The sequence below is a fragment of the Anomaloglossus baeobatrachus genome, chromosome 5, assembly GCF_048569485.1.
Source record: "Anomaloglossus baeobatrachus isolate aAnoBae1 chromosome 5, aAnoBae1.hap1, whole genome shotgun sequence".
Classification (NCBI taxonomy): Eukaryota; Metazoa; Chordata; class Amphibia; order Anura; family Aromobatidae; genus Anomaloglossus; species Anomaloglossus baeobatrachus.
In genome coordinates, this window is record NC_134357.1 from 184,282,642 (window position 1) to 184,295,618 (window position 12,977).

The 12,977-nt window shown below is 48.3% G+C and overlaps 1 protein-coding gene across 1 annotated transcript in view; it reads right to left on the reverse strand.

The window, feature by feature from the left end:
• The window catches only part of LOC142309851 (mannose-binding protein A-like), a 225,420-nt gene that overhangs the window by 63,979 nt on the left and 148,464 nt on the right, over nt 1-12,977 (reverse strand). The window contains exon 6 of the mRNA XM_075347307.1: nt 5,897-5,911. Within this exon, the coding sequence (XP_075203422.1) occupies nt 5,897-5,911 (15 nt within the window). The remainder of the gene's footprint in view (nt 1-5,896; nt 5,912-12,977) is intronic.

The following is a 12,977-nucleotide window of genomic DNA, read 5'->3' on the forward strand; positions in this document are numbered from 1 at the left end:
CCAACAGTGTCACCAGCAAAGCACCCCTACACCATCACACCTCCTCCTCCATGGTTCACGGTGGGAACCAGGCATGTAGAGTCCATCCGTTCACTTTTTCTACAAAGACACGGTGGTTGGATCCAAAGATCTCAAATTTGGACTCATCAGACCAAAGCACAGATTTCCACTGGTCTAATGTCCATTCCTTGTGTTATTTAGCCCAAACAAGTCTCTTCTGCTTGTTGCCTGTCCTTAGCAGTGGTTTCCTAGCAGCTATTTTACCATGAAGGCCTGCTGCACAAAGTCTCCTCTTAACAGTTGTTCTAGAGATGAGGTGTGTCCAAACTTTTGGTTTGTACTGTATATTTGCTCAGCATAAAGCACAAGATAAATTTGACCCGATCTAAAATGTTCTATACCAAAATTGCCATCAAATAGCATTCAATTGAGTCCAAAATGGCCGTGGGCAGAGGCAGACGCATGTGAAGGAGCTCCAGCACATCCAGCAGCATCCTCCTTCCCCAGCCGGCAAAAACACATGCCAAAGCTCCCCTCTTCTCCCTAAACGACACTTCAAGACTGCTTGCTGGGGAATCCTATTTTGAGACCTTTTGGGATCCATAACCCAGCTGAGGCCTAGGAGCACGCTGTCGGTGCCAGGGCCTGAGACACAGAGACCAGTGGCGTACCGGGGCAATTTGGCCTCCTCCTCCCCACAATTCAGGACGCGGACGGGCACTTTTCCCTTGCGGACGTCTGCTATCCCTCTGGCTATCAGGACTCCAGGCCTACTGTCTGAATACACAGGTTCCACCAGGGCCTGGTAATCTTGACCCTTGAGGCCTATTGCTGCCCGACACCATATCAACATTTCACTTTTTGGGGGAATTGCAATGGGGAGAGGGTCACTTACCCTTACATTGCCAATTTCTCCTCCGGCCAGCTCTACCTGCTGCCTTCTCATCAGGGCTCTGATCTCCCTCTGTAGGGCACGCTGCTGCCCGGAGCTGGCATTTTCGGATGCCTGCTGCAACAAAATTATCACTTCGGCAAGACAATTTTCCATCACATTGGTACAAATTGTTAGCAGTGGGTTAGATTCTTTGCGATCAATATCTACAATTATCATCCCCTGACATGGCAATTCTACCCGCCCCACTTTAATGGTTACTTCCTTATACAAAATTTGAGGCAAGGGCTGACCATTACTGGCCACAACTGTTAAATCATCATCTGGGCCATGGTCAATGTCTGAATCAGCCCAATATCTTTTGTACAGTTTATAAGTGATGGTTGTTACCTGGGACCCTGTATCCAGGAGGGCATTCAAAGGGATCCCATCCAGCACAATAGGAATGACCGGTCGTCCTCCCACATACTTGCTGCGACTGGGAGTTGAGCCGGGCTTCCTTACACCAGGGGGTTGGCTCCTGGCCCCAGGTTCGGCCCATTTAAAGGACAGTGCCTTGCTAAGTGGCCCGCCTGGCTGCAGCATCGGCAGATCGGTTGTCCAGCAGAATCATACCGGTCTGTATCTTTTCCTCTGGTCGGCGCAATCCTCCTTTGTCGCATCCACGGGACGTCATCTGGACTGGAGGCCAACTCGATTCTCGCCGGCGGTGGGGTCCCTTGTAGAGACTACACGGTCTTTGCAAGGGCAGCTACAGTCTTTGTCAGTTCTTGGAACTGTTGTCTCAGCTCCGCAGCGGGATCTTTATCTAGGGTCTGCGCCTCAGCCCCTGCAGCGGCTCGTGTTGCAGGCACCACCTCTGGGTATGTGATAGCAAGAGGCCGGAGGGGTACCATGTCATTCGGTGTAGATTCTCTCAGTACCCGGATGGCCTGGTCCTTAAACTTTGCAAAGTCCAGAGCAGGGTTCTGCAGGACCATGATACGCAGCTGGGTCCTGTGGGCGTCTGACAGGAGTCCTTCTATGAACTGCTCAGTTAGGAGCTTGTCTTCTTCACGTACACTCTCTGGGTCCACCTGTTTAACTGCTTTCAGGGCCTCCTGCAAGTTTAAGGCATAGTCCCGTATGCTGTCTGTGGCCTGTTGCTTGAACCCAAAGAATCTCATTTTTATTTCTGCTGCGGTGCGGGTGTCAAAAGTACTCCTTAACTTAGCCAGTATCTGGGTTGCTGTCCCTTTATCTGTGTCAGGCCAGGACTTCACTTCACGCTGGGCCGCGCCGGCTAGCTGCCCCATTAATATGCCCACCTTCTGACTCTCAGTCAACGGATACACTCTAAACAAGCTGTGCAGTCTTTCTCTGAAGTCGCTCAGGGTATGTGACTCCCCGGAGTACTGCGGTAGCCAGTCCGCTCCCGGAAGGTATGGCATGGTGAGCGGCATTACAGGCGCTGCAGCAGGAGCTGGGGCAACGGCGACTGGGATCACATGGGCCGGTGCTGCTGTGTCTTGAGCTATCACAGCCACCTGTTCTCCCTCTGAATCGGACATCTTCCTCCCCCTTAGTTGACCTTACCAGGCTCCGCTCCCTTTTCAAGAACTCTTCAGAGTCGCGCGGGGTTAATGGCTCTCTGCTCTGATGGCGCGCTTCCTTTGCGCTCTTTTTTGGGCATGCCCCCTTTCTTCCTGCGCTCAGCAATGCTAATGCCGGCGGCAATTTTCAACAGTAAAACACAGTCTTTTCAGGCGCACAATACCCGGTGGGACCGGGCACGTTATCCTGTTCGTGACGCCAAGGTTGACTCGCCCACGCCAGGGCTATGGGACACCCGATGCCGGGCCGGACTAGTCCGGGGGACGTCAGTGGTGGCTGGGCCCGACTCCGTACCCTGGTGGGGTCAATTAATATGGCTGGTGACTTGGGGGTGATTAAAGTTTGTATTATTCGTGATGCCACCTGTGGTTTGCGGCATTTAAACCGCCGCTGCTGTATGGGGCCTCCGAGGCTGGTGGAATGGCAGCTTGGATGGTCCTGCTCCCCACAGGTGGAGCGGTGCCCCGGGACAACAGTTGGTGCTTGTAAGTGTCGATGTAGTTGCGGTGTAATGCAGGGCCGACAGGGCGGTGAAAGGACCAGACACAAACAACAGTCTCTTTACCTTCTCCTCTTTTACTGTGCAAACGGTTAGTCCTGGGAGACCGTTACAGGTGGTAGAGGGCTCCGGCTGGCCTGGAAGTAACTGAGGTATCTTTTTGGCCAGCTGTGTATGAGGTCTACTCCCTGTTCTTTCTTTGCTTTCATAGGACCCTGCACTCTGAGTTAGCAATGGCCCTCTTGCTGCTGGGACCGGTGGTACGTCCCTCTCCCTGTGTGGTAGGCTGCGCAGGCCCTCTCTGATGCTTCTCTGCTGGAGTACACACCGGACCCTGGTGATGCAGCTGTACCTTCAGTTTGCTTTGGGGGGCCAGAAGACCTGCAGTCCTCCTGCCCTTCGGATTCGGCTACCAGAGAAGGGTATTACACCCTGGCAACCACAGAATACGATGTCTAAGTCTCTTCTGTGCCTCTCTGCCAATCCTGCTTCACTGGGCCAAGCTATTCCAGCTCCAGGCCCCAGTCCACAGGACAGCACTACTCTGCGTCTTCACACTCCAGACTTCCCTAACAGACTGAAAACTAACTCCTCCCTCAGGTCAGGCTTGAGGAATGCTCCCTGGAACTCCAAGTTCAGAGCTCCCTCTCCTGGCCTGAGGGAGAAACTGCGTTGGATGTTGGTACCTACTGGCCAATGATTTCCCCAATTATCTCCAGGCTCAGCATTAACCCTTTGGAGGGGCAATGCTGTTGTGGCGACCAGGTCCTGGGGCGCCACATTACCCATACCAATCCCCAAGTCTTTTCTTTCCAAAAGTAACTCTTTAATTTCCAATTATATCTGGAACAAGCATAAACTGAGAATTAGTTTCCACACACTAAGCCTCACAAGGGGTAAAGGGGACATGGGACTACCCAATATCTCCATATACAGTGCCTACAAGTAGTATTCAACCCCCTGCAGATTTAGCAGGTTTGATAAGATGCAAATAAGTTAGAGCCTGCAAACTTCAAACAAGAGCAGGATTTATTAACAGATGCATAAATCTTACAAACCAACAAGTTATGTTGCTCAGTTAAATTTTAATAAATTTTCAACATAAAAGTGTGGGTCAATTATTATTCAACCCCTAGGTTTATTATTTTGTGGAATAACCCTTGTTTGCAATTACAGCTAATAATCGTCTTTTATAAGACCTGATCAGGCCGGCACAGGTCTCTGGAGTTATCTTGGCCCACTCCTCCATGCAGATCTTCTCCAAGTTATCTAGGTTCTTTGGGTGTCTCATGTGGACTTTAATCTTGAGCTCCTTCCACAAGTTTTCAATTGGGTTAAGGTCAGGAGACTGACTAGGCCACTGCAACACCTTGATTTTTTCCCTCTTGAACCAGGCCTTGGTTTTCTTGGCTGTGTGCTTTGGGTCGTTGTCTTGTTGGAAGATGAAATGACGACTCATCTTAAGATCCTTGATGGAGGAGCGGAGGTTCTTGGCCAAAATCTCCAGGTAGGCCGTGCTATCCATCTTCCCATGGATGCGGACCAGATGGCCAGGCCCCTTGGCTGAGAAACAGCCCTACAGCATGATGCTGCCACCACCATGCTTGACTGTAGGGATGGTATTCTTGGGGTCGTATGCAGTGCCATCCAGTCTCCAAACGTCACGTGTGTAGTTGGCACCAAAGATCTCGATCTTGGTCTCATCAGACTAGAGAACCTTGAACCAGTCTGTCTCAGAGTCCTCCAAGTGATCATGAGCAAACTGTAGACGAGCCTTGACATGACGCTTTGAAAGTAAAGGTACCTTACGGGGTCGTCTGGAACGGAGACCATTGCGGTGGAGTACGTTACTTATGGTATTGACTGAAACCAATGTCCCCACTGCCATGAGATCTTCCCGGAGCTCATTCTTTGTTGTCCTTGGGTTAGCCTTGACTCTTCGGACAAGCCTGGCCTCAGCACAGGTGGAAACTTTCAAAGGCTGTCCAGGCCGTGGAAGGCTAACAGTAGTTCCATAAGCCTTCCACTTCCGGATGATGCTCCCCACAGTGGAGACAGGTAGGCCCAACTCCTTGGAAAGGGTTTTGTACCCCTTGACAGCCTTGTGACCCTCCACGATCTTGTCTCTTGTCTCAAGGTTGAGTGCTGTTCACAAGTTTGGGGAGTGTCTTAATTAGTCAGAAAAGGCTGGAAAAAGAGATAATTAATCCAAACATGTGAAGCTCATTGTTCTTTGTGCCTGAAATACTTCTTAATACTTTAGGGGAACCAAACAGAATTCTGGTGGATTGAGGGGTTGAATAATAAATGACCCTCTGAATAAACTTTTCACAATTTACAAAAAAAAGAAATAACATTCTTTTTTGCTGCAGTGCATTTCACACTTCCAGGCTGATCTACAGTCCAAATGTCACAATGCCAAGTTAATTCCGAATGTGTAAACCTGCTAAATCTGCATGGGGTTGAATACTACTTGTAGGCACTGTATTATCAAGCTGCTGTTCTCTCTAGAGCAGTAGACTGGATTAGATGTCCCCCGAATAAGTTATGGACGACAGTTGAGGAATATTTGTCCCCTACCCCTTTACGAGCCTTATTATTCTCACCCCCCTGCCACAAAGACAGAAGAACTTACTCCAATGAACTAACAAGGACACTCTTAAAGAACTAGAATAAAAATAGTGAGATCTTAGCCCCACTTATCTCTCCCCTAACCCCAATCTCTGATATCTTAGATGCCAGTATAAACCTAGCAAACTCCACAAAATCCAATTATCTAAGCAACGCAAAAGTCCCTGTGACAGATCTTTTGATCGAAGGTTCTCTGGTTTCTAAAAAGGATATGTGTAAGATTCTTCTCCTTGCTAAACTTACATTCCTTCACTACATGAAGATAAAACATGTGATCCAACCATTACTGACACAATCTTATCTCAACAGACCCCTAACAACTTTTGAATCCTTTTGCACGCAAACAAAGACACCAAAAAAAATACTTTCTCATCTATACTTTGCTTACTAAAAAACTGGTAGTGAAAAGAACATATCTGTTGGGATGGGAGAGGGATTCGAACATTACGTTCACTGATATACAAGCGAACCAAATTCATAGTGCCTCACATGGGTCGTCATGTTGTGTTAGAGTCCAGGAGAATTCGTTTAAAGTGGCTGCGAGATGGTACATTGTTCCCACATTATCTAATACTTGGACCACCTCCTCCTCAGATCAATTCTGGAGATGTGTGGGGGACAGAGGAACTTATCTTCATGTGTGGTGGACATGTCCAATTTTACAGCCCCTTTGGAAGAATACATCACAACTCTTGTCTGAACTCACAGGCAAAGCGGTGCAACTGGACCCGGGACAAATACTTTTAAATTTTCCAATGTGGCCTAAAGATATGGCCAACTCGAAACTAGCGACATTTGTGGGTTCCGCCTGTAAGCTTCTTATTGCCTCAATGTGGCGCACAATAAAGACTCCCACCCTCTCACAACTTCTCTTGAAAATTGATCAATTATATTATGCTGAAAAACTTTCAGGCCATACACAAGGGATGGGACATGCAAGGAACGTAGGGAGGCTAGAAGTAATAAAGGTGTTAATAGTATTAAATGTCTACTGGCAAATGCAAGAAATCTTGCAAACAAAATGAATGAATTGGAGACTCTTATGTCAACCATGGATTATGATGTGGTGGGCATTACGGAAACCTGGCTGGATGAAAGCCATGACTGGGTGACAAACATACAGGGTTATAGTACATTTAGGAGGGACAGGAAAGACAAAAAAGGTGGTGGGGTGTGTATATTTATCAAATCTAACCTAAAACCTGTGTTGAATGATGACATTGGGGGGAACTGCAACAATGTAGAGTCAGTATGGGTAAATGTACATGGGGAGGGGAATAATGGAAAAATGCTAATTGGAGTTTGCTATAAGCCTCCTAACATGCCTGAACAAATACAGTATGCAATGCTGGGACAAATTGAAAAGGCAGCTAATAATAATAATCGGGTTCTTATTATGGGGGATTTCAACTATCCAGACATACAGTGGGACATAGAATCTTCTGGTTGTGCTAAAAGCTGTAAATTCTTATCTACTATTCAAGACAATTTCCTCTCTCAGATGGTAGATGAACCGATGAGGGGAGATAATTTGCTAGATCTGGTCCTGTCAAATAGACCGGATACAATTTCAGATCTACAGGTCCGGGAGCACTTGGGCACCAGCGATCATAATATGGTAAGCTTCAACGTAATATTCAATAGAACATTTCAAAGGGGAAATGCTAAAACCTGGAATTTTAGGAAAGCTGATTTCAACAAATTAAGGGAAGAGCTTAAATGTGTAGATTGGGACAAAGTCATGGTAACTGGGGATTAGAGATGAGCGAACCGGTCCCGGTTCGGCTCGAGGTCGGCTCGCCGAACGGAGGTCCCGTTCAAGTTCAGCTCGTCGAACGTTCGACGAACCGAACTCGAACTGCATAGGAAACAATGGCAGGCAATCACAAACACATAAAAACACCTAGAAAACACCCTCAAAGGTGTCCAAAAGGTGACAAACAACTCACAACACAAACACATGGGAAAATGACAAGGACAAATTCTCATGTGAAAACAAAAGAGCTGGACAAGGAAAAAGAGGAGGACACACAGATATAGCCATGGCACGCCCTTCTAAAATCATGTAAAACACCGCAAGGTGACTCCAAGCGGAGTCTCCCTTTTTTTCCAAAAATTGTGCCCCACACACACCCACCCATTCAGTGGCAGCACTTGTGCCCTAGTTGTGCACTTCACAGCTAGATTTGCATCAAGCACATTCAAAAATACGGCCTAATTAACCGTCCCCAGGATGACACCAGGGTAGGTAGCAAAGTCTTTCCTGATCCCAGCTCTGTTCATCTTGGCTTCTTTTAAAAACACAGCAAGCAAGGGTTACTCCAAGCGGAGTCTCCCTTTTTTTCCAAAAATTGTGCCCCACACACACCCACCCATTCAGTGGCAGCACTTGTGCCCTAGTTGTGCACTTCACAGCTAGATTTGCATCAAGCACATTCAAAAATACGGCCTAATTAACAGTCCCCAGGATGACACCAGGGTAGGTAGCAAAGTCTTTCCTGATCCCAGCTCTGTTCATCTTGGCTTCTTTTAAAAACACAGCAAGCAAGGGTTACTCCAAGCGGAGTCTCCCTTTTTTTCCAAAAATTGTGCCCCACACACACCCACCCATTCAGTGGCAGCACTTGTGCCCTAGTTGTGCACTTCACAGCTAGATTTGCATCAAGCACATTCAAAAATACGGCCTAATTAACCATCCCCAGGATGACACCAGGGTAGGTAGCAAAGTCTTTCCTGATCCCAGCTCTGTTCATCTTGGCTTCTTTTAAAAACACAGCAAGCAAGGGTTACTCCAAGCGGAGTCTCCCTTTTTTTCCAAAAATTGTGCCCCACACACACCCACCCATTCAGTGGCAGCACTTGTGCCCTAGTTGTGCACTTCACAGCTAGATTTGCATCAAGCACATTCAAAAATACGGCCTAATTAACCGTCCCCAGGATGACACCAGGGTAGGTAGCAAAGTCTTTCCTGATCCCAGCTCTGTTCATCTTGGCTTCTTTTAAAAACACAGCAAGCAAGGGTTACTCCAAGCGGAGTCTCCCTTTTTTTCCAAAAATTGTGCCCCACACACACCCACCCAGTCAGTGGCAGCACTTGTGCCCTAGTTGTGCACTTCACAGCTAGATTTGCATCAAGCACATTCAAAAATACGGCCTAATTAACCGTCCCCAGGATGACACCAGGGTAGGTAGCAAAGTCTTTCCTGATCCCAGCTCTGTTCATCTTGGCTTCTTTTAAAAACACAGCAAGCAAGGGTTACTCCAAGCGGAGTCTCCCTTTTTTCCAAAAATTGTGCCCCACAGACACCCCATCAGTGGCAGCACTTGTGCCCTAGTTGCAAACATGATGTTTTGATTTGCATCAAGCACATTCCAAATCCACAAGCATTTACTCTCCCCAGGATGACACAGGGGTAGTAAATTCCTTCTGGATCCATGACTTGTTCATTTTGATGAACGTCAGTCTGTCCACATTGTCACTGGACAGACGCGTGCGCTTATCTGTCAGCACACACCCAGCAGCACTGAAGACACGTTCAGAGACAATGCTGGCAGCTGGACACGACAAAATCTCCAAGGCGTAACTGGAGAGCTCTGGCCATTTTTCTAGATTTGAAGCCCAAAAGGAGCAAGGCTCCATTTGCAAAGTCATGGCATCGATGTTCATTTGGAGATACTCCTGTATCATCCTCTCCAGCCGTTGACTATGTGTCAGACTTGTTGTCTCTGGTGGCCTTGCAAAAGAGGGTCTAAAAAAATTATGAAAAGATTCCATAAAATTGCTGTTACCAGCACCAGATACGGTCCTACTGGTACGGGTAGACTGTTGAAGATGACGAGACCGTCCCATGTTTGTCAAGTTACAACTGGGAGATTCACTCCCTGCACCTGCACGGTTGTTTGGTGGAAAAGCCGAGCTAAGATCGAGTAACAGCTTCTGCTGATACTCCTGCATACGTGCGTCCCTTTCTATGGCTGGAATTATGTCACAAAATTTGGACTTGTACCGGGGATCTAATAGTGTGGCAATCCAGTAGTCATCATCACTTCTAATTTTGACAATACGAGTGTCATGTTGGAGGTAGTGCAACAAAAAGGCACTCATGTGTCTTGCGCAGCCATGCGGACCAAGTCCACGCTGTGTTTGTGGCATAGAGGTGCTACCCGTTCTTTCTTCCTCTGACATCTCCCCCCAACCTCTTTCAACTGAAATTTGACCAAGGTCTCCCTCATCCGCTGAGTCTTCCATGTCCATGGACAGTTCGTCCTCCATTTCTTCATGTTCTCCTGCACCTTCCTCAACATTTCGCCTGCTACTATGCGCCCTTGTTGATCCCTGTCCCCCATGGTCCCATGCCTGCTGCGTTGGTGATGATGAACGTCTGGACCTTGGTGATGTTGTTGTCCCTTGCGCATATGAATCCTCCTGTAGTTCCTCCCCTTCCTGTTGTCCCACACCCTGACTCCGAATAGTGTTTAGCGTGTGCTCCAGCATGTAAATGACTGGAATCGTCATGCTGATAATGGCATTGTCAGCGCTAAACATATTCGTCGCCATGTCGAAACTGTGCAGAAGGGTGCATAGGTCCTTGATCTGAGACCACTCCATCAGGGTGATCTGCCCCACCTCTGCATCTCGTTGGCCCAGGCTATACGTCATGACGTATTGCACCAGGGCTCGGTGGTGCTGCCACAGTCGCTGTAACATGTGGAGAGTTGAATTCCAGCGTGTCGCCACATCGCATTTCAGGCGATGAACCGGCAGGCCGAAAGACTTCTGGAGCGATGCAAGTCACTCAGCTGCGGCGCTTGAACGGCAGAAGTGAGCAGACAGTTTTCGTGCCCTGTTCAGAAGGCCATCTAGGCCGGGATAGTGTGTTAAAAATTGCTGGACGACAAGGTTCAACACGTGAGCCATACAAGGTACGTGTGTCACCTTGCCCAGGCGAAGGGCCGCACCCAGGTTTGCAGCATTGTCGCACACGGCCTTACCAGGCTGCAGGTTGAGTGGAGACAACCATTTATTAAACTCGGACCGCAGAGCTGACCACAACTCCTCAGCTGTGTGACTCTTATTCCCAAGACATGTCAAGCTAAAGACCGCCTGATGCCGTTGCGCTCTGCTGCCAGCATAGTAATGAGGGGTGCGTGATTCCTTCTGCGCTGTGAGAACGTTGGTGGCCTGACCAGGCAGGCTTGGGGCGGAGGTGGAGGACCCAGATGAGGTGGAGGAGGCAGAAGCAGTGGCGGAACTTGGACAGACAGAGGATTGACACACAAGTCGTGGGGACAGCAAGACTTGTGCAGCAGACCCTTCACCATCTATCACCATAGTTACCCAGTGCCCAGTCAGCGACATGTAACGTCCCTGTCCATGCTTACTGGTCCAAGTATCGGTGGTGAAATGCACCCGTTCACACACAGAGTTTCTCAAGGAAGCGGTGATGTTGTGTGCGACATGCTGGTGTAGCGCGGGCACACTTTTCTTAGAGAAGTAGTGGCGACTAGGCATCTGGTACTGGGGCACAGCGACAGACATAAGGTCTCTAAAATCCTGTGTGTCCACTAGGCGGAAAGGCAGCATTTCGGTAGCCAACAGCTTACAGAGGGATAGAGTCAACCTCTTAGCTTTGTCATGGGTCGCAGGAAGTGGCCTTTTATTTGACCACATCTGAGGGACAGAGATCTGGCTGCTGTGTGTAGACGGTGTTGAGTAGGGTGTCCCTGTAAAAATGCAGGTTTGTGAGGAAAGTGCAGGCGGAGACATGATGTTGCCTTCATCCAACGTTGGTGCTATCGATGTCTGAGAGAGCTGTACACACTCACTTGTTTCCCCTTCCAAACCAACTGACGACATACCAAGCACACTGCCTGTTGCGGTTACAGTGGTGGAAGTTGTGCGTGGAAAAACAGGTGTGACAGCTGTCCCCACAGTACTAGAAGATGAAGAGCGTGCGGATGCACTGGAAGGGGCAGGCGGTGGATGGTTCGCTCCGCTAGGCCGCATTGCAGCACGGTGAGCTTCCCACCGGGACATATGATATTTATTCATGTGACGATTCATGGAAGAAGTTGTCAAACTGCTGAGGTTTTGACCTCTACTAAGAGAACCATGACAAAGTTTACAGATCACATAATTTGGGCGATCTTTTTCTATGTCAAAAAAGGACCAGGCTAGGCAAGGCTTAGAGGCCATGCGACCTGTTGATCCACCCCGAATAATGCTCAGAGGCAGAGTGGTGGCTGAGGATGCAGTTGTAGACGTGCTACCAGTGCTCTCTGTCCAGGAAGGCGCAAGGTAACTTCGTCGTCGGTTGCATCCTCCTCCACCGCCTCTGTTGACCTCCTCGAGTGCCTGACTGGGGGTTGACAGTAGGTGGGATCTAGAACTTCATCATCAATTGTTGTGTTTGCACTCCCCTCCCCCTCAGACCGAGCCTCTTCTTGCCCTGAACGAATATTTAAGTTGTCATCCCAATTGGGTATCTGCGTCTCATCTTCATCAGTATGTTCCTCATTGTCTATAACCACAGGTGTTACAGTTTGTGACAAAGGGTCAACATTATGCTCAGAAACTTGGTCCTCACGGCCTGAATCAGAGTCACAATGGTTCTGGGCATCACTGCAGACCATTTCCTGGTCTGTACTCACTGTAGCTTGGGAGCAGACCTCTGATTCCCAGGCTATAGTGTGACTGAACAGCTCTGCAGACTCAGCCATCTCAGTTCCACCATACTGTGCAGGGCTGATGGAGACTTCAGAGCTGGGAGAAAGCAAGTTTGATTGGGATGACAACTCAGAGGACTGGTGTTTTTTGGATGCGGTACTTGAAGTGGCTGAGAGGGCACTTGTTGGACCACTTGAGATCCATTCAAGCATTTTCCTTTTTTGGCCATCATCTACCTTTGTTCCTGTTGTTCGTGTCCGTAAAAAAGGGAGCACATCGGATTGTCCACCGTAAGTAGTAGACATCTTACTATTGCTGGTAGATGGTCTATCTTCAGCAGATGATAATGGGGCTTTGCCACCTTCCCCACGGACAAACCCTTTTTTTCCTTTTCCACCACGCCTCTGCCCCTTTCCACCAGCATCTGTCATTTTGCCACTCATGTTGATTGCGACAAGATTGTGCACTGAAAATGTGGTAGTAAAAATTGAGAGGTGGTGTAGATTGCAGTGGTGGTCTAGCTTTATTAACAGCAGAATAATAAAGAATAAATATCCCTGACAATGCAACTACGGCCCTTAAACTGGCAGCATCAATTGCTACTATAATGGCTTAGTTATAATGAGTTGGAGTGTGCAATGCAGGTAGAGGTGCTGCAAATTTCTTTGCACTAGTGGGACTAGACAAAAGTCCAA